The 23,130-nt window shown below is 39.8% G+C and overlaps 1 protein-coding gene across 1 annotated transcript in view; it reads left to right on the forward strand.

The window, feature by feature from the left end:
- CSMD1 (CUB and Sushi multiple domains 1) overlaps window positions 1-23,130 on the forward strand; it is a 1,543,069-nt gene that overhangs the window by 1,206,528 nt on the left and 313,411 nt on the right. Inside the window, exons 24-25 of the mRNA XM_029912248.1 lie at window positions 13,222-13,413; window positions 18,270-18,396. Of these exons, the coding sequence (XP_029768108.1) occupies window positions 13,222-13,413; window positions 18,270-18,396 (319 nt within the window). The remainder of the gene's footprint in view (window positions 1-13,221; window positions 13,414-18,269; window positions 18,397-23,130) is intronic.

Consider the following 23,130-nt stretch of genomic DNA (forward strand, 5'->3'; position numbering starts at 1 on the left):
TCTCTGGCCAGGAGGGATTTTATAGTACTGTACACAGGAGAGCTGTTACCCTTCCCTTTATAGTTATGACAGTAGGTATCATAATTCCTACAGTTGGAGCGCAGCTGGGACTGGACATCCTCCTCTCCCCAAATGCTGATGAGGTCCAGGAGCTTGGCATTGCTCCAAGCGGGGGATTGCCTGGTGCATGGAGCAAGCATGCTCACCTGGTAAGATGTACTGAGACCACTGCACGTGTCACCAAGCAAACAGGAAGAGGACTTTCAAAATTCCCAAGGAATTTAAGGGGTGGAGATGACGGTTGGTCACCTGAGGGCAGGGCAACAGAGTTCAAACCAATGACCAGAGGCAAAAACAGGCATTGTGGGACACCTCCTGGAGGCCAGTCATAGTGCTGTAATCTACCAGAGGGTCTACACTGGCACCGCGGTGCTGTACCCCTGGTGCAGAAAGCTGTACACCTCTCATCGGGATGTTTTTTTTTTTTTTTTTTTTTTTTTTTACAGCGCTGCAACTGTGCAGTTTCTGCACACTAAGTGGCTTGGCAGTGTGTACACCTCGGGAGTTACAATGCAGAAAGCTGCTTTACTGTGCAGAAACTTGCCAGTGTAGACAAGGCCTTAGGTTGCAAAGTCAAGCACTCAAAAGTTAAGAAATGCTAGTATTAAGGCTTCCCTTGCAAAAGTGTGTATTTATGATGTGATCATTATAATGAGATGATCACATACTACTTTTTTCAAAAGGGTTCCTTCCTAATTCAGTGCGTAGAATGGATGATGCTCAGGCCCCAAAGCAACCAAAGCCTGCAATGAATTATTCATTTCTTCATGGTCTAATTTTAGGATGCTCACTGCTACAGTATCTGAATGCCTCATGAGCATTACAGAATGTATCTCCACTATGAGATAAAAAAGTGGTATTCTCCCCATTTAACAGGTAGGGAAACAGATCAACAGTCTTCCCCAAGGTCACACAGTGCTCCAGTGAAAGAGTCAGACTTAGAACTCAGAACCTCCTAACCCTGTGCTCATTCATCCAGCCCATGGTGCCTGTGGGCCTAAGCATCCACAGCACCTGTTGATTTTGGTTGCAGCTGAGTGCTCAGCACTTGTGTAAATCAAGTTCCAGATATTTCAGGATAGGCACCCAGGTGGTGGGAAACACAACTGTCAAAATTTTGCTTTAAATGGTTTGGCCAACATCACATAAGTAGACTTGAAGAGTCAGGGATAGAAGTGAGTTATCGTGTGTGGAGTTCATCTTTCCTAATTACAAGATCAGTAGACATTCTCTAAGGTAGCCTCAGAACATATCTACAGGATTGGACCTGACAGCCAGGATAGGTGGGAGAGACCCTATTTTGTCAATCCTGCTGGTGCTTAGGTCAAAAGTTAGGCACTGAAATACTCAACCTAAAACCCCCATGTGAATCTAGCCCCAGATGTTGAGTGCCAAGTGATTTCTTTAAATACTATCCACTACAAGATAAATCTGCCAAAATTCCCATTGGATTGTGTTATATCATTGACAGAGTGCCTTATCAATGTCTTAAGAATATGTGTTGAGTGCATGTTAGGGAGTTTTTGGGGAAATGAGAGCTTGCAACCTCACTTCCAGAATAAGAAGAATTTTATGAACAGGGTAGGGTCAAATTAGTTGTGGTGCCACTTTCTGTTGTCTAAGCTTATCTATTTTCCTAAACACATATGAATGCATTTGAGAAAGTTTGTGCTCTTTTTCTGTCCTTGTACAAAGGTAAACTGTGATTAATTGCACATATACAAAAAATAAATCTAGGGCCTTGTATGGATTTTTGGGAAGAAGTGAGGGAGTTCCAGAAGGAACCTTCTTTCGCATGCATCCATCTTGGGCACAATTGCAGTCCTTAGCCTCTCTTGAGCACAAAGACTGGATGAAGCTAGTGCCTACATTAGCAGAAATCTGTCCTAAAGATTCAGGGAGAGAGTGACACTAAGCCCTCCCGCTTCTCTCTGCTTTGCTTCTTGTAGTTTCCAAAAGCGGCATTTCTATCCTTGCTTTAACAAATATGGGGCTGTGACTCAAAGCAAGTCCGTAACATTTCACTGAATCAATTAAACATTTATGAGCTAGCTTTTTCTAAGAGCATACACAGCTGGCAATTTGTTCTGACAGTAATTCATACATATTTCTTTATCTGAACTTTTCTATCATTCAATACAAGTAAAGATTTTACAGCTGGTCCCTTCTTCTGCACATAATGTAGAAATATTTTTTTTTCATATAAGCTGTATATTTGAATACCATGTAAATTATTTCCAGACATGGTGAGAATACCATGCACTGTCTATCATTTTGGAGTCTCATTGGTCTAATTAAGTAGATTATGCTATGGATGCTTAAAATGCAACTACTACTGAATGAGTATTTGTAGGCATTTATGTGTACTTTGAAAGCTGTGACAGTCACAGAACATTAGCACAGGTATCATTTCATACTTCTACTTACTCTTTGGAAGGACAAAAATGGTGCTATAGAAAAAAATAAGTCATGTTTGTGAATTTAAATCAGTATCAGTTTAGATAGCGCTCAGCCTTCAACCCTGACAGTGTTTCTGATCTTCTCTATGCTATCAAGTTATGTCATATTTGTTAACTTTAAAGCCTTGTTTGTGTGTGTGTATGTGTACATACTTTGTTTATTGAATTAGGATTTTTATATGTTTACCTTTTTTTTAATTAGTAGATCCCATTCTTAAACATTTTGCCATATACATGTCTGAAGATGGGGTTATACTATATCTAAGTTAGATGATCAGTGTTATTTACAAATAGAAAAACAAAACAAAAGCAAAATAGCAACTTGTTCTTGACGAAGGCCCAGCCTTATTATTGTTATTATCTATATCAAAATTATTATGGATTTGGATGAGAATTGTTGGAGTCTGCTAGAGTATAATGTTGGTCCTACTCTAGTGCGTAATATAAGAACTTCAAACCTTTTTACTTTTACCCATCCTCCCCAAAACCTCATTATGGAGTTCTTTTCAGTTTTTTTTGTTTTGACAGCCCTGTCCTATCCCCCCAAAAAAATCAGTTATGGTGTTAAAATAAAATAATTGGCTTTCAGATATTTTTTTATTTGGGCCCCAAAATGAAAAAAAAAATCAGTTATGTGCTCAGGGCTATCTCCTACATAAATCCCCTTGAGAGTTTCCTTTGGTGGACGCAAAATGAACACCACAGTGTCCATGACAATGAAGCTTACAGTTGAAGAATAAGTGTACTTTAAACATTACATATATGCCAATAATTTCCATCTTCCAAATGGAACAATGTTGCTCATGCTGTGCTGGTAACTTAGGTAAGATATGACCCGGGGCAGAGCACTGTGGATAAATGAAATGGGCAGTTGATGAATAGACAGTTGTCAACCTGCAAGTCTCTAGGTTTTGGTCTCATTTATGCAAATCAGGTAGATTTAATTCATGTGCCTAGAAAGCATTTGTACACTGTCTGTTGGCAGAAGTTTCTATTTGTTGCAATTTAATATAAGCCAGTGGTATCTACATTTACTGTGATCATAAGGTGCTGTTGTGGTCATGTTTCCTGACTCTGAAAAATGACAATATCTGCTTTGTAACCATAGTCTCATCAGAGCACAGTGACAATTGTACAAAGTAACAACGTGACTTCAACAGCAAGTCATTCCTTGGGGGCTTGGGATCAGATACATGGTCTGGAAAAGGGGTTGGAGGAGAAGTCCTGCATATGCTTGAGAGAGAGAAAAATCTTGGATAGGAAGAGTAGCTGGATGATCTGAAAATACATAGATACAGATTCTGTCACCTCTACTCATGTTTAAGGCTAAGACTTTGTCAGGGATATTTTTAGTAAAAGTCACAGACGGGTCATTGACAAAAAAGAAAAATTCACAGAAGCCATGACCTGTCCGTGACTTTTACTAAAAATATCCTTGACAAAATGGGGATCTGCGGGTCCCCACACCGCCTGAAGCAAGGCAGTTTTGCAGGGGCTAGGAGCCACCTGGAGCAGCTGGGGGTTGCAGGGTACCCCTGCTGCCTGCAGCTCCGGGGGTTCCCCACTGCCTGTGGGGGCTGGGAGCTGAGGGGTGCTCCCACCTCCCATGTAAACTGGGAGCTGCAGGGTATCCCTGCCACCCGCCGCTCCAGGGGCCCACAGCAGCTGGGAGCTTGGGGGTTCCCCCACCACCGACAGCTCCGGGGGCCCCCACCGCCTGTGGGAGCTCGGGGGTTCCCCGCAGCTCCCTGCCCCCATGGGCTGCAGGGGGACCTTGCGGTTCCCGACTATGGCAGGCTGAAGTCGCAGAGGTGATTGGCAGTCACGGATTCCATTACTTCCTCCACCTGTGACTAAATTGTAGCCTTACTTATGTTTAGAAGTACCTTCCTGCATAAACAATCACATTGATAGTAATGGGCCTCCAAAGAACAGAGGTCCTACTCATTATGAATAAGGGTGGTAAAATCTGGGCCCTAAAGTATGCACTGTTAGTATGAACCTACATTTATCTGGAGTGAATGCAAAGTGGTAATATGAAGCCAGTGGAAAGTCTAGTGTAAAATATGGTAATTGGCATGATAGTTGGACTTCAGAAACTGTGCTTCAGAATGGCAGTCTAATTGTGTACTACATGATATACAGGGTTTTTTCCAGGCATGAACATATGCACACAGTATCTCAAAAAGCAGACTCTTGCTTTCTGAATTAAAAATAGTTAACTAGAACTTTAGGACATTAAAAATTCTGTATTCATTTTCCAAGGTGCTAGCTTCTCATGTTTACAATAGGAATACCTGGGTAATGCAAATACTGAAGTTTTTAATATCCCCCATAGTATTTATAATTTTAGGTCTCATGTATTGGTTAGTATTGTGTATCTGAAATGAGAAATTGAAATCTGTTGCCCGAAATGCTTGAATTATTATGTTCTCTGCAATCAGTCTGTATAACATTTCACCACAAGTAAAAATCTGATCTGATTTGACTTTAAAATAAACTGACAGGGGGAAAAAAAGTTTTTTTTTGTTGTAAATGCCCTCATAGAATTTCAGAAATAAGATTTAAAATAAGCAATGTATTTCTGTGAGGCATTTGATGATTTTTGACACATAAACAGGCTAAAAAATCTTATGTGCTTGTTTGATGTTCATATATATTTATTTTATGGTCCCTTTACCTGAACTGTGATTTTTCTTGCTTACAACCCTCAAAGATATCTTGTCGTTTGAAGATATAAAAATACAGTTCATTAGACATTATATAGAGCAAGAGGACCTTAAAGGCAGCATATGTTCTTTGGCCTGGTGCAGCTGATCGGTGCAAGTGAATAGCTTTACTGGAGGGAAAGATTTTTGCTACTCTTTCTGAAAGACACTCCAAGGAAAATGATAGAAATATTCTGGATTTTGAGAGACCTCATCTGCACTTATCACATTTAGTTTACAAGTACAAATTGACCTTTCTTCTGAATAGGAGTTGGGGAAGTGCTATAAATAGGTCACATTTTGCCAGATTTTTTGTTAACCTGGGGTAAGTACTGGTTCAAGTAAAGCAAGAACTTGCTGCAAAAGTATTTGATTAGGTCCAACTACAAGGTCCCAGTTTAACTGTGCAACTTTCTTTCCTCTACTTGCTCCAAACTAATCTATTATAATACATGGGTGGAAGAGTTGAGAAGCCAGTAGGATTTTTGTGATCACTGGCTGATATGCTCTTGCAACTCATAAACAAATGTTACATTGTTGTTGAATGATGGTACAGTAACATAAAAGAGCTGGCAGAGAAAAACTGTTATGTTCAAACATACTATCAAACTAGTATAAAAATCTGTTTTATACGTGTTTCATCATCCATGTAAGACTTTACACTTTTGGAGTTTAAAATAAATTTCTCACCCTATTTCCTTAGGAGATAAATATCCAGATATATAGTTATGGTCACCTTTTCTTCTGAGCATTAAATACATGTTTTATTTTGTTTTGTGGAGCAAGATGAAACTGTAATGATGTGTAAATCTACATATTTTTGTGAAGATAAAGCCTTGTGGATAATCAACTTTATTAAAGCTTTGTAATCCAGTTGGGGTGATAGCTGATACTATTTTGTGTCTAACAAAGATGATAGGCAGTTATGCATAATACGCCTGACACATAGTGTACCGTTGCCTATATGAAGGAATGAAACTTCTCTTTGTACCCAACTTTTTTCACAATAAATAATATAGAATCTCCCCTAATAATGATAAGAACATAAAAACGGCCATAATGGGTCAGACCAAAGGTCCATCTAGCCCAGTATCCTGTCTTCCGACAATGGCCAATGCCATGTGCTTCAGAGGGAATGAACAGAACAGTTAATCATCAAATGATCCATCCTCTGTCACCCATTCCCAGCTTCTGACAAACAGAGGCTAGGGGCACTATCCCTGCCCATCCTAATAGTCATTGATGGACCTATTCTCCGTGAATTTATCCAGTTCTTTTTTGAAACCTGTTATAGTCTTAGCCATCACAACATCCTCTGGCAAAGAGTTCCACAGCTTGACTGTGCATTGTGTGAAGATCAAATAAAACCAATTGTTTAATCTGTTAGAGATATTTCTCTAGGTCACTATTACCTTGGTATCTAAGTGCCTGTACCAGTAAAGGGACCCATCATATTTATATGCCTCTGTGATTGACATCTGTTCCTGTGAATTTCCTGTAAATGCTCAGAATGCCCTTATTTGAGTCGCAGATCACACATTCAAAAAATGCACATTTGTTTAGATGGTACAAACATATAAACTCACATAATGTATTTATTTAGTGATGTGATCCCACATTCTATGTGAAATCATCCAACCTCCTCCCCCCAAACAAAACAAAACACCCTTTAGTCCTTCTAAGTCTCTTATGGACCCTTAAAACTGCTTCAAACAATAAGCCAAGGCTTTCTTCAAGGTGAGGAAATCTTCAGACAGCATATTCAGCTTTCCAAGAGCAGGCCAGTCTTTGGCTGGTAGAGCAGTTGCTCCAGTCAGTGTAATTTTGAGTAGCTACCTCCCCTGGCAGTCAACGCAGGTGTGCTGAGTGTATTCTCAGCACAGTTCAGAATCTAGATTGTGTTGTATTATTATTATTACTATTTAATATGTTGGAATGCCCAAGTGTGCTAGGCACTTCAGAGTGCAAATAAACAAACACAATCCTTGTCCTGGAAAGCTTGCAAACTAATAGATCGACACAAAGTCCATTAAAATCATTTGAATGCTTTGGCTCACATCCTAATTTCAGACATGACACAACAGGGGGAGGCACAAAATATTAGGCAGGAGCATGGGATGATGCATGGGGATTACAGCAGTGGCATTATATGGGTACTCCACAGGCTAGTGCACAGGGTGGTGAAGTATTTTCTTTGACTGTATTAAATAAAATACTTGTCTTTATTCTAATTCTTTGTATAAGTGGCTGAAGTGGGTTTTCGGGAGGGATTTCAATGAGGAACAGTCAGCAGCCTGGCATATTAACTCCGAAGGAGCACTCCATGTGTAGGAACAGCATGGAAAAAAAAAAAAAAAAAAGGAGCGGGAGATCAATGGAGCATTGCAACTGGTATCATGGGTGGAGCTGAGAGGTGGTGGACAACACAGTTAGTATTGGGGCAGAGATAGTGAGATGAAGTGCACATAATTAGTTGTTTATCAACATTTCAAAAGCAACTGAAAATGATGGTGTGATGACAGGGTATATAAAACCTGCACCAGCTGCCGCTCCATACGTTCAAATCGTGCTAGAATTGGAGGAGGAGTTAAAAAGAGGGCACTTCACTCAGATGGGGACAACCTTGAGATGGGAGCAAGCGGTTGAGCTCTCCAGCTCCCAGAGAGAGGTCTGACATCCAGCAGAATCTCTGCCCTTGAAAAAAGGAGAACACTGATCCCCTGAGCTAAGAAGAGGAAAAAAGACCTGAGACTTGTACTGGAGATCCAGTGGACTCTTGGATGTACTGTCATACTTCCAAGGCCTCTGAAGTAAGAGAAGCCAATATCCTCATGGAAGTTGCCTACATGTTTTCTTTCTTTTCCTTATGCTTTTATTTAACCTCATTAGCTGACACTGGATTGTTTCTGCTTGTTTCACTTAGGACTCCGAGGCAATGTTTGCACAGCAATTAAAAACCTGTGGCTGGCCTGGCCAGGCTTAGGGGCTGTAAAATTGCTGTGTAGACATTTGGGCTTGTGCTGGATCCCAAGCTCTGGGACCCTGATAGAGGGGAGGGTTCCAGATCCCAGGCTCCATCTTGAGCCTGAACAGCTACACAGCAATTTTCAGCCTTGTGGTCTCGAGTCAGCTGACCCAGGCCAGCCATGGCTATGCTGCAGGTTTTGTTCCAATGTGCATGTACCCTCAGAGGGGAAGGAACAGCCAGAAGGTTTTGGCCAAAGGGTTGAGCGCCGACCCTGCTAAACTGACACTCCCTGCAATTCTTGGGGTATGGTGGAGGAGCAATTGGATTTGCACATTTGTGATGCCCATGTAGCTCCTGAAGGGGGTGCTCTGCCAAGTGCACATTTATGACAGATGGCACTAAGAGAAGTAAACAGGATTATGTTTAAGGATTATGGAAAAGTAAACAATTTGCAAGAGAGTTAAGAGAAGCTCATATAAACACTTGGCTCTTCCTGGATGTTTGTGTCAGTAGATATACTGAATACAAACTCATACATAAATGATAAATACTCCTACTCTTCAGTTGTTTTTAAAGGGCAGCTGAATATGCAAGTAAATTTCAAAGCACTTCTTTGACATGAAGAATCTTGCACACTGCTGAGATTCCTAGAGTCCAACAGAGAGAGTTGAGATAGGTTATGTCTGAGAGGGGATCTCTTGACACACTAAAGCTTTTGCAGCTATTAATTCTGATATAAAAACTAGACCATAAATACCATATTTAAGTTAAGTGGGTGTACATACTGTGAAATGATGGTTTTGCTATTATAATTTTGGACCTGGCATACGAGTTCACCTTTAAAGTATTATGTTTTCAGGATTTATAAGTATACGGATTTGTAGGTATTAATCTTGAATAGTTATGAACATCATTCTATTTCATTTCAGCAAACGTAGGTCACTCAATGCCATCAAGTATGATGGTTTATGCTTGAAGCACTTAAACACTTGGAAAGTGAAAATAAAATACAAAACAAAATTAAAATTGACAATTTCAAGCTTTTTGGAAGCAATTCTAAGTACTGTCCAGTATGTGGAATATTACTGAGCATGAGCAAGTGAAATAAGACTCATACATACATAGCAACACAAATGGTTACTTATTGGCTTAATGGCTTTATTTTTTAAGGTGTCTAATCTTAACTTAAGAAACTTATTCTCCTTAATTTCTATGAAATCACAATTATTTAATGCCATTTTGAAGAAACATAATGCTGTAATTCTGTTATCATCTCCTCTTGAGATTTTTGGCAAACAGCCTCAAATTTTGTATCAATAGTTAAAATGGCTTCCTTCAGAGAACCTCTTGTTTTTACATTTCAAAAATCTTAATTTTGAAAGCTATCTCATTGGGATATTTTTAAACTGGGAGTTTCCCACTCTGTTATTAGTATGTTTTATGCTTTTTGTGCAGTAGTGACAGTGGTGCTGGAACAATTTGTATAATGAGGGTGCTGAGAGCCATTGAACCACACTGTCAACCCTATGTATGATGGAAACCACTTCGAGCCAGGAGGTGCTGCTGCACCCCCAGCATCCCTAGTTCCAGCACTTATGACTAGGGAGGGAGGAGGGGGAGTTGTGATTTCATGTATAGTTGAGTGGAATCTTGTTCCCATTGAAGTGCATGGGATTTCTGTATTGACTCAGCGGGAATGAGTTTGAGGACTTCATTATCTCTCCTTAAGACTAAACCACATGATACAATTAAAGTTGTATGATGAAATTGTTCCCTGAGATAACAGAAGTTGTCCATGTGTGAGTTATGAATATGTATATGAATTTGGCCCTTACTATTAAAATAAGAAAATAACAACAAAAACCAGTAGAACTGAAGTTAAACTAATCTTTAGTTTTCTCAAGTCAGGATCCTTTTGTTCCTTTTCTTCCAACTTTGTCTTGTATGGCAATTGTATCTGTAGATTGGTTTGGTTTTTACTCACACACATGCTGTAATCATGTTCTATTGGGTATCCTACATCATAATAATTTTTATTTATAAGATCCACCTCTGTCAAAATAGGTGTTTTGGACAAGTATAGTGAGTGGAAGAGTTACTAAAAATTAAGTGAAAATAAATCTTGCTTGGCTCACATTTGAAAACAGTGTACACCTTCCCCCGGTGGATAGCAGGAGTTGCTAACTTGATTTTTATTTTTTTAAAAGTCTCAGGATGAGAGGGTCTTTTGGAGATTGCATTACATGCTTAGATCAAAGGCAAGAGGAAGAGAATCTCTGTGGAGGCAGTAAATTTGCTATGAGGCAAGCTGAAAAATATATATATATATATTCTGCATAGGTGCTGACTCCGTGGGTGCTCCGGGGCACCCTCCGGCAGCCCCCCATCACCTTCCCCCAGAGTTTCCTGCCTGCTGGTGAGCCCCACAGATCAGTGCCTCCCTCTCCCTCCCCACACCTCCTGCCCACCGAAATCAGCTGTTTCGCGGGTGCAGGCAGGATGCTGGGAGGGAGGGAGGAGGAGCAAGGATGTGGTGTGCTTGGGGGAGGGATTGGAACTGGGAGGGAAGAGGCAGGGAGGGAGTAGGTTGAGGGTGGGGTGGGGGTGGGAAGAGGTGGGGTGGGGGGGGCTTGGAGGAAGGGGTGGAGTAGGGGTGGGGCCTGGTGCAGAGCTGGGGGTCAAGCACCCCCCAGCATTTTGCAAAGTCAACTCCTGTGATATTATGTGCGGTGGCCTTCAAAATTTATAAACTCTACTTTCTAAAGTTAGCATCAAATAATAAACCTCATGATATGGAGATAGACATGCATGGAGGCATAAAGGCTCCTTTCTTTCTGACATGTTTAAAATACATAAAAAGTCAAAACTACACTACATAAAAAACAAAGTATAGCTCTCATTGCAGTATGGAGCTAAATCTTCATTGTCAGTCAAATTTTTTTTCTTCTTTTGCTTCAGAGTTCTAATTCTGTTGATAATTAAAATGGTTTATTTGTGAAATTTATGGAGGGTAGGAAGTTGCACAGAGGTCATGACATTTCAGACCAAGTTAAATGGGGAGGTATACTATATTTAGAAAATGGTAATGTAAGTCAAACCACAATATAGAAGAGAGGAAGAGTGGATAATCTGGTTTGGAAGTTACCAACGTCTCAATCGTGATCCACCTTATGCATCTGTACAAGAGAATAAGGGGTTGCAAGGCTCCTTGTCACTGTCAAAGGGTGAGCTGGCTTGCTGAGGGATTAAGGTACCCAGCTGTCAGATTTGTAGATTGCCAGTTGGGACCATTTTGATCATCTAGTCTGACCGCCTGTATAATCAGACCATAAAGTTCCTCCAAAATAATTCCTAGAGAATATCTTTTTTTGAAAAACATCTAATTTTGATTAAAAATTACCAGTGATGGAGAACCCACCATGTCCTTTGGTGAATTGTTCCAATGGTTAATTACTTTCACCATTAAAAAATTATGCCTCATTTCCATTTTGAATTTGTCTACTTCAATTTACAGTCATTGATGATGTTATATCTTTTTTCCACTTGATCGAAGAGCCCATTGTTAAATATTTGTTCCCAATGTAGATATTTAGAAACTGTAATCAAGTTATCCCTTAATCTTCTTTGTTAGGTGCAAGGAACTCGGTCTACTTAGTTTATCACTCTGAGGCAGGTTTTCTAATAATTTAATCATTTTCATAGCTCTTCTCTGAGCCCTCTCCAATTTATTAGCATCCTTCTTGACATTAAGTCTGCCCTGTGCCTAAATCAGGTGACTGAAATTTATGTGACAACAACCCAGAAATGGTGCTTGCTATAAGAGAGGCTATCTTTCTCTTAGTTAAAGACCAGGGACTGGGAAAGACCTCATGCAAGTCTCTCAACAGCAGCCTGAAGAGGGGCAGTTGCCTGAATATGAGCAGAATACAGGATACAGAGTGGGGCCGATGGAGGGAACTGTGGCCAGAGATGCTCAGTGGAATATGACATAGAGGCAATGCTAGTAAGGCCTTGGGATGAGCCAAAAGAACTGTGTTGGGCTGTGGTGGTGGAGGGTGTGAGATGCAGAGATGATAGGATGGAGTGTCCAAACCTGGCAAGATTGGTATATTATAGTCCTGGGATTCAGAGGAGAAGAAATTGTGCATGGAGTAAATGACCACTTCTCTGTATAGACCCTGGGGTTGGAGCCTATGACAGAAGGAGGGACTGGGCTTCCATACACCTCAACAATGACACCTGTAGGTGGGCAGATGCTCCAGTGACCCAAAGCACAGAAAGGACCATGCTTGGAAGGGTAGAGGGGTGCTCTTGTGATTTGTTAATCCCTTCTGCCCAGCGTGGAATTGCTTGTCCTGGAGAGTCAAAGGAACTGCTTATCTCTTGCTGTATCTTAATAACTTGCATCCCACAAGAGGGAATGTTTCTTGACAAATGTGTATGGGTGTGTGTGTGCGCGTTCATCAGAACAAAAACTGAGGCCTGGGTGACCAGACCGGGTTGGGTAGAACAACTCATGTACATTTCCTCCCATCCCTTACACTCCAGCCTAGTCTATTGGCTTTATTACTGTGTTGGGGGAGTAGGGGAGCAGAGGCAGCCCCCAGCACACTTCCAGGTATAGGGCCGACAGGGTTTACTTTCCTCATGGAGAAAGTGAGTAGCAAGGACAATATTGTGACTCTGAGTTATAATCTGATCTCTGGTTTTCTCGTGGGCAGTGCAAGTAGACACTAATCCTTAGTTGGGGATTATAATAATTTCATAATGTAGCTCTAAACATTCTGAACTATGGAATGAAGAGTTTGGAAGAGTAGAAGGGGGGCTTGTTCCTGTCTTTTTGGTTTTCCCCTTCCCCAGATAATTCACTAGATCCCTATAGATAAATTATCTTTGGTCACAATGAATGAAGTTAATCCAGTTGTTTGAATTTTGTCCCCATGCTATAAAGGGAAAAGGTTTAGTTTCCAGTTGGATTATGCTTTTCTTCAGATAGAATTATGTTTTGCTTTCTCTCTGTTTGCAGGTTTTGACCTAGTCAAGTGTGAAGATCCGGGAATACCAAATTATGGCTACAAGATCCGTGATGAAGGACATTTTACTGACACAGTCATTTTATACAGCTGTAATCCTGGCTATATGATGCATGGTAGTAGTATTATGACCTGCCTAAGTGGAGATCGAAGAGTGTGGGACAAACCTTTGCCTACCTGCCTAGGTAATGTTAATTGTGACTATGTAAAACATAACATAAACAGATGGTTGTGGCTTCTCTGCAAAGGAAAATAAATTTTCTTATTTTACATCTGTATTCTACATAAAATGGTAGTGTCAGCAATAAGGGTTTAGTTATGGTTGGCTCTGCACTTTGATGTAGGAGTCAGTCATCATCTGGCCATGCAGGAAGGAGATTGCTGACTAGCACTGGCTCAGGACAGTTTCAATAGGAGTGTACATGCCACACCTTTACTAAAAGTTTGCCAAGAAAAGCTGCTCACCACGTTATCTCTTCCCTCCTCCTACCCCCATACTTGTGAAGTATGCAAGCCTAGGGCTTCCAGACATCCTCGACCGAGGTAATGCACCTCTCATAATGAAAATTATTAAAGACTCCAGTAGAATCCTTCAGCTTGTCTTTGTTTGTTTTTTCCCAGTGTCTGCTGGAGGACCAGTAGCCCCAGGAACTAGTAGACAAATTACCATTAATTTGTTCCAAATTCAGTTGCTAATTGGAACTGAACTTTCCCAACAGAAATTTCTAATTAGCAATTTTCCCTTATCCTTTACCCACTTCTGCCCTTAAGAGGCATAATTTAGTCCTAACAATGGAAACAAAGTTAGAAATTTACACACTTCATAACTGGGTTCCTTGTTCTGCTAAAATTACCTGAAATTATCTTAATGGATTTTGTTTGCTTTAATATCAATCATTCCCAATGGACATAGCATGGCTGTCAACAATATATATCTCCTTTGAGTTGATGATTTGTCTGCGTGTTGGTTGATACAATTGGAAAGTTTGATCTTTAGAATTCAAGAATTGATATAAACAAAATAATCCCTCTGAATTATGGAGGTGCTGTTCACAACTCCATAGTTTTGCACTGAAAGCATGAATTCAACCTGATTTTTATATGAAAAATACAGTGTATTCTCCCCAAACTCACATCACTTTGCATGTACTGACTGAATCATCCTAGAATTTATAAGAAAATCTGTTAGTGTATTAAAATAAATAAAATCTGTGTCTTCTAAAAAAATTTAGCTTATGTATCAGTCTTTTCTGTGTCCCAGATTATTTTAACACTTTACATTTACATTTCCTAAATAGTTAAACTTAACTGGAATCTTGTGCATAGGCTGTATGGGTTGTAATTAAGCTAAATTATTAATTATTGTCTCTCATTTTTATGAGGCCTCAGATAACTCTTAAGTGGGGCTGTGGTGATGAAAGTGACTCAAACAATCACCACCCTTCCTCTACAGTTAATGTCCCTGTAGCAATCCCTGTAACTCAATGCCATAAGGTAGACTGGACATGTGTCAAGAGTGTTCATTGGTAGATTATTTGGTCCAGCTGTCACTGCTCTTTAATGATTTTGTGAATTCATACTAGGATGAACATCAGTGCTTGAGGGACTCCCATGGACACCAATGTGCAATGAGTCAGCACTGCTCAGGGAACTGAAGTTAGAAGCACAAGGGAAGCCCTTAAATCACAGACACTGGTATTCTGTGACTTGGCGATCCCTATCCCTCTTACACATAGTGCCAGTTTCATTAACACAGCCCTCTAAACTGATCAGGCAATTGCATATTAAGGGATACATTCACCAGTATTGTTCAGCTGCTTTGTGGTGCTCTGTTAATTCAAAGCTACTCAAAACATGGCTTATCTGTCTGATGTGCTCTGGCTGCTTTGCATTGCTTTACTGTGCTGATGAATCTGCCCTTAAAAAATAAATAAAGTTGGTAGTACATATTTTTAAATCAGAAGGAATATTATATAATATCATTTTCATTGGTTTCTTCTTTAGTTGGGTGTATGAAATTTCTCATTATTACAAAAACTAAGGAAATTCCCTGACAAAAAGAATCACATAAGATGGAGCTAAACTTGAAAGTGTATATCAATAACTTAAAAACATTAAAAACCCAAAACATTAGAGGGATATTGTAGTTGTACCAAAACCAAGCAATATAAACCCAAGAAATTCAGAGTTAGATTGCCCTTGAGAAATGGTATTAAGGCACCCAAACAACGTTAACTCTGTCCTTTTGATATGCCATGAGGGGAGACAAGTGAAGAAAAAATGTAATATATCTTTAAAAAATAAAACAGGTCAATCTAATCTGGGACTACAAATGCTACAATCCCTTAATTATAATTGTCTGGTTATTGCATTACGTCACTACAGGGCAGAGATAAGCATATTTGGGTGCTTCAGCTGTGCATTTCTTACCACAACACAGTAAGATTTCTTAAGTGCAACCTTAAATCATGAGTTTCCTGGTTTTGTAATGTCTGGTTTTGGAATAATTTCAATATCCTTTTTTTTATCCTTAATGTTTTGATATATGCACTCAACGTTAATCTCGTTTTCGTAGAGGGTTGCTTGGTATTTTTGTTTTTGTTTTTTTGTTTTTGTTTTGTCTGGGACTATATGACTGAGTTTGAATCCTTAAACTTTTTACTTCCCCTGAAAAGACAGAACGCTTTGCCTGTGCAAGAACTGCAGGATCAGGCCCTAGTTCATTTAATTTCCTAGGCCCAACCCCTCAAAAGTATTTAGTATTGATTTCAATGGGAGTTAGGCATCTAAATACCTTTGAGAATTTGGGCCTTCATGCTTGTTTGCATCCTTTTTGTTGAAAGAAAATATTTTCGGAAGATATTTGACTCTTAAGGCTATGTCTACATTACACACCACTGGCAATAGCATGTAGTGTATGTGGAAAATACATTGCATCCACACTGTGGTGTGTTGCTACATGAGTCAGTTGCAACTGATCCATTAGTGATTGTCTTTGAAAAGTCGTGGAAGATGGGAGAGATTCCAGACGACTGGAATAGGGCATTTATAGTGCCAATCTATAAATAGGGGAATAAAGGCAATTGAGGGAATTATAGACCAGACACCTTAACTTCAGTAGCTGGAAAGATAATTGGGCAAATAATTAAGCAATCAATTTGAAAACATCTAAAACATAATGTGGTGATAAGTAAGAGTCAACATGTATTTGTCAAGAACAAATCCTGTCAAACCAACCTAATAGCTTTCTTTGACAGGGTATCAAGTCTTGTGGCTAGCGGGAAGTGCTAGATGTGGTATATCTGGACTTTAGTAAGGCTTTTGATACTGTCTCGCATGACCTTCTCATAAACAAACTAGAGAAATACAAGCTAGATGGAGCTACTATAAGGTGGGCGCACAACTGATTGAAAAATCATTCCCAGAGAGTAGTTATCAGTGGTTCACAGTCAAGCTGGAAGAGCTTATCGAGTGGAGTCCTGCAGGGATCAATTCTGGATCTGGTTCTATTCAATATCTTCATCAGTGATTTAGATAATGACATATTGAGTTTGCTGATGATACTAAGCAGGTAGGGGTTGCGTGTGCTTTGGAGCATAGGATTAAAATTCAAAATAATCTGGACAAACTAGAGAAATGGTCTGAAGTAGGAGCATCAGTAAGGACAAATGCAAAATACTCCACTTAGGAAAGAACAATCAGTCTCACACATAGAAAATGGGAAATGACTGCATAGGAAGGAATACTTCAGAAAGGGGTCTGGGGGTCATAGTGAATCACAAGCTAAATATGAGTTAATAGTATAACACTGTTGCAAAAAAAGCAAACATCCTTCTGGGATTTCTTAGCAGGAGTGTTGTAAGCAAGACACGAGAAATAATTCTTGGTCTCTACCTCACACTAATTAGGCCTCTGATGGAGTATTGTATCCAGTTCTGGGTGCCACATTTCAGGAAAGATGCAGACAAATTGTAGAAAGTCCAGAGAAGGGTAACAAAAATTATTAAAGGTCTAGAAAACATGACCTATGAGGGAAGATTGAAAAAACTGGGTTTGTTTATTGTAGAGAAGAGAAGACTGGGGTCAGACATGATAACGGTTGTCAAGTACATAAAAGATTGTTACAAGGAGGAGAGAGAAAAATTGTTCTTGTTAACTTCTGAGAATAGGATAAGAAGCAATGTGCTTAAATTGCAGCAAGGGCGGTTTAGGTTGGACATTAAGAAAAACTTCCTGTCAGGGTGGTTAATCTTTGGAATAAGTTGCCAAAGGCGGTTGTGGAATCTCCATCATTGGAGATTTTTAGAGCAGGTTAGACAAATACATGTCAGGAATGGTCTAGATAATACTTAGTCCTGCCATTAGTGCAGGGGACTGAACTAGATGACCTCTCATGGTCTCTTCTGGTCCTGTGATTCTATGATTCAATGAAAGGATCTGGAAGAGAGACGGGAGGCAGTGGGAAAAGGCTTCCCCTCTACCAGAGCCTTTCCTTGCTGCCGCAGACTTTCCCTCAGGCCCGGAAGGGTTTTGCACTGGGGAACTGTCCAAGCTTTTCCCCACTGCCTCTCGCAGCTCAGGGAGTCTTTTCCTATGAAGAGGAAAGGAGCCAGCAGCAGTGAGGCAGCTGGATGTTACACTGCTAAAAATAGCAGTGTAGATGGCGAGCCAATTCTTTGGCAAGTTGAAAGCATGTAGAGCATATAGTCACACATGTACCCACACTTTTCAGGTATGTCTTTACTCTACTTGCCTAAGTCATGCTCACCATCTATACTGCTATCTATACCCCTGCTGGGGGCATATGCCAACAGGTACTCTACATGCCACTGAAAGAAGCGTGCAGTGTAGACATACCCTTACTCTTTATTTATAGAGGCTAATGGTTTCCTGCATGATATCAGAGGGCTTTTCTTTTATTGTTGTAGGACATGGTGAAATCAATATATTTTTGTCTAATTAAAAATAGAGGTAAAAAGTGAAGTGCTAAATATCATGGCCTTGTTTTTAATAAGAAGTAAAATGATTGTTTATTTTGCAGCTGAGTGTGGTGGTCGAATTCATGCTGCTACTTCTGGTCGCATATTGTCACCAGGTTACCCAGCACCATATGACAACAATCTTCATTGCACTTGGATTATAGAGGCAGATCCAGGCAAGACAATTAGGTATATGCTTAATTTCAATTCTTAATGTCTATATTTTGTAAATGAAACTCTATGGCAACTAACTACTACACACTACATTATTTTACATTCTGTACATATGGTCCAGCACCTTTTATTATTAATGCACTAGATGTCACAGAACAATTAGAAAAGACATGTTATGTTATGTGCATGTTCAATATATTTTAACTTCATTTAAGTGATAAATACTTGCAAAACCAGGTTTCAAATTCAGTCTTTGTAGATGGCCACATTCAATCTTCAACTTAATTAGGCCAGAGTATTATTACAGATATTTGTATTGCAGTAGCAGTTAAGCATCCCTGTCAGAGATCAGTTTCCCATTGGGACTATACTAAAATGTTAAAAAGACAATCCATGCCTCAAAGAGTTCCCAGTTAAGATTATACTCTTAGATCTTCATGCTAACCTCAATCCACTCTGTAACTCCCATGCCAATAGGAGGTTTGCCCAAAGAGCAGAGGTAGAATATAACAGTTATGAATTAACTGAACTTAAAAGAGATGGGTTTTTTTCTAGGCACTTAACTGTCATTGGTGCCTTTAAAAATCTCCCCCTTAATTGTTGTAATGTATTTATTTAATACCCTATTGCCACATTTAACATTACTCTTCAATATGAAAACCTATATGATATGGAATACTCAATAAAAATCTATTTTGTTTTGTTTGGCTGAACCTAGTGTAGAATGTCTAGTACCCTGCCTAGAGTGCGTGGACACCAGAGCCTGTGGAATTTTGAGTCTAACTTGATGGATGTCTGGCGACAGATTCTCACCTGGAATTAATTGTCATAGGCCCTTTGCCTTCAGTGAGGATATGGCAATTAACACCAGCTAAAGAAGTCTATGGTGCTTTTATTTTGCATTCCTGACCCATTAGCATTACAAATGTACATGGCACTTTACAGAACAAGGATAACACTCCTGTCCTGGCCCCCAAGAGCCTAAATACAAATAAGGCAAGATAGCATTGCAAGAAAAAGAGACTCTGAGGGTTACTAATGATGACAGGAAGGACTTTCTGAAGAGGTGGGAAATTGAAATAGAGTGGGAATGTGCAATGGATAAGGAACAGGGAGACTGTAGGATGTAGGCACAAAATATTGATGAGGAGAAGAATGTAAGGAATGGAAAAAGGCACGAGAGAAATAATTGCAGAGCAGTGATCATAGAATCATATAAAGGTATGTCTGAAAGGGACTGAAAGAGGACCACTCATCCATTCCACTGTGCTAAGGCAGGATTAACAATACCTAGACTATCCCTGGCAGATGTGGGAGGCAGAGGCAAAACGAGGAGCTTTAATTTTATGCAGTAATACATTGGAAGTCAATGGAGGGGTTCAAGAAGTGGACATCTGGGAATTGCTGAAGTACAGAAAGGACTGGAAGGCTTTTATTCCTCCTTCACTTTCCTGTCCCATCAGGGAGGAAGCAGTACTCAGCTCGTGGCATCTAATAAATGCTGCTCACTGACATGGCTATTCATTCAGAGGTAGGAGTGCTGATTTTTAGAGGTTCTCAGCGCAGGTTTGCTGCAGTTACCAGGGAATGGGTAAAATAGAACACAAAATTTCACAAATATTGGCCATATTTAGATGGCAGATTTTAGCTTGTACTCATGCTTTTTTGAGAAATTTAATATTCACACAGATAACAGCTGGTGAGCAAAAAGTATGCGAGAGCACTAGCAATGAGATTCACATTGTTCTTTACAAATATTCTTATTAATGAGCTTTTTAGAGGTCTGTGATATTAACATGGACAATGAAATACCAGTGTTGTACACCAATGAATGAAGTGGTAGGGGATATAACACACCTATCAAATATACAGTAATTGAACTTGTTTAGAATATTAGTTTTTAAGAAAATGGTTAATAAACAGTGTATTCGTTTATTTTTTGAACAGATCAGAAGCCTTTTACCTCTTAAATTAAAATAATTAATCTATGAATAAGCTTTAAACTAGGAAAAGTCAAGTCTATTAATTGAAATGTACATTTTTTTTTCTTGCAATGTCGTCTTCTTCTTCTTCTTCTTCTCAGAAATAAAAGATAAATGTACTCCATTGCAGGTGAATTCAGTACTTAATTTACATTTTAATAAGAAAGACAAATTTGAAATTAATAAAGAATGAAATGAGGAAATCACAAAACACAACAATTGTTAACTAGAAAACATATTTAATATTTACATATTATCATTCTTCAGAATGAATCATTTTTAAAAATGAAATTACAGTAAATGCAATGCTGTGCTTCTGATGTGATGTTCCTGAATAGTAACATAGCACTCTGTAAAGATTTTTTTACATCTAATATTTTAACTTTCGTAAAATGTAGACTACATAATTACATTGTTAAGCTAAAAGAATTTATTTAGCGTTTTGGTGGAGAATCAATGACCTAATTTACTAAGAGGTCATGGTTACAGCATCAGTATATAAGGTTCTGGTATTTCCAAATCTCCATTGTCAGGCTTTAGCTGCCAAATTCAGAAATCTTTCTGAGATGACATTATCTCTCTCTCCCTGTATTTTTAAATAACCATATCATTCTCACTGATCTGCTGGATATTAATCTTCTTGTACTCCAGCCCCTAAGCTATATGAATAGTATCATTGTTTTCAAGGTAACAAAGGTTGAGGGGCCAGGCCCAGAGAAATTAGCTTTTATTTTCATTTTCTTTGTTTACTGAATTCCTCACTTTAGACAGTTCCTTGATCTGTAATCAAATGAGTGCATTGTGTTGAATTACCAAATGGAATAATGTTGAGGAATTTATTTAAGTGGATAGTTTAGCATGTAACATGTTGTACATGCACATCAAGAGACATAACTTAAATTCAGATTAGAGGAGGCTCTGTTTTAATAGTTTTAGTGCTACTTAATCCAAAAGAATAAAACCTTCAAAATGAGGTAGTTGCTATTCATTGAATGTTGTCAAACATGCCATGGATGCTCTTTGTGTTGGGAGAGCACTGACATCTTAGGGCACGTCTTCACTACCCGCCGAATCGGCGGGTAGCAATCGAACTATTGGGGATCGACTTATTGCGTCTAGTGAAGACGCGATAAAATCGGTCCCCGATGGCTCTTCCGTCGACTCCGGAAATCCACTGCGGCAAGAGGCGGAAGCGGAGTCGACGGCGGCGCGGCAGCGGTCGACTCGCCGCCATCCTCACAGCCAGGTAAGTCGACCTAAAATACGCCACTTCAGCTACGCTATTCACGTAGCTGAAGTGGCGTATCTTAGGTCGACCCCCCCCCCCCCCCCGTAGTGTAGACCTAGCCTTAGAAAACATCTAATTTTGCAGATCGGGGCCTGATGCCAGCATAACTATTCATTTCAATGGCATTATACCAGCAAAATACTGATATAACATATAATGGGCCCAGAAGTATAGTAATCCACATGCTTTATTGCAGTGTGAAAGAAAATATAAATTCAAGCTGACTATCAGAACTCAGTGTTGCAATGCCTAACTTGTAGGGGGCTCCCCACCCAGTGAAATCCACAGCCTCAAGTTAGTCACCTAGGCTTCCTATACAATGCATAGAGAGAGTGAGGCAGCCACCTATTCTAGCCAGTATGAAATGTCAAGGAGAGGGTATGGCCCTCTTAGGGAGTTAATTGCCTAATTCTGGGCTGGAGGGAGGTAGCTGTGTCTGCTTGGGATTCTCAACCATGAACTCTCTCCTGGTGTTTTGTGCTTAAGCCTTTTTTTTTTTTTTTTGCAAGAAACAGGGATGAGGAGGAGTGCCCTCCATTATAACCTTTAGCCCAGTGATTAGTGCACAGAAGCATTCTTTAATCACTGAATTTCTGCACATCTGAGAGAAGGGAGAAATGAACCCGGTCTCCCACATCCCTAGTGAGTACTGTACCCTAAGCACTGGGCTAATGGTTATAAAGGAGGGCCCTGCTCATCCTCATCCCCTGCTCTGTTTCTTGCAAAAAAAATGGCTTATGTGATTAACTCCAGAAGAAGATACACAGCTGAAAATCCCAGGCAGATATAGGTACCTCCCACGGGCCCTGATTTAGGTGTCAAATTGCCTGACAGGAGCGGGGGTTTGAGGGATTTGTCCTCCTCTCCCACTCTTGACCATCTTCTGTGAGTTTAGGTGTGCTCTGAGCACACCTACCAGATTGGATCCCAAAGGAAAGATAGGAAGTCCAGTGCCTACTCTGAAGATCCTGCTGAGGCTTAACCATGAGATTATAGGTGCCTGGGCAACTAGACTGAGGTGGCTGTGAATATGCTCACTGATAGAAACTTAAGCACCTAGGAGACTTTAATGGTGGAAACCCATGTGCCTAGAGAGTCTAGGTGCCTACAGGGTTAGGTGATAGCTAATCCGGGGTAGTGGGGGGTGGGGTTGAGAATCTTTTTGGTACCTAAATGTTGGACTTAAGCACCTATAGTGGCAGATAGGTGCCTAAATCTTCTGTGTAGTTAGCCCTTTCTCTCTCATTTATAGCAAAATGCACTATTCTCTCTGACAATCTGGTTCAAAATGTCTTGTCATTAGACCTTCCTGGGTTTTACACAACTTCTTGCTGAAGTGGGGGACTGGAACTCCTCTATAAGCTTCCTCCAATCATGTGCTTTTCCTGCTTCAAATAGCTCTGACAGATTCCAAAGGGATCTGTCTTTACATATATTTACATATATATATATATATATATATATATATATATATATATA

This window comes from Terrapene carolina, unplaced genomic scaffold, assembly GCF_002925995.2.
Source record: "Terrapene carolina triunguis isolate 2854851 unplaced genomic scaffold, T_m_triunguis-2.0 Scaffold42, whole genome shotgun sequence".
NCBI classification, from domain to species: domain Eukaryota; kingdom Metazoa; phylum Chordata; order Testudines; family Emydidae; genus Terrapene; species Terrapene triunguis.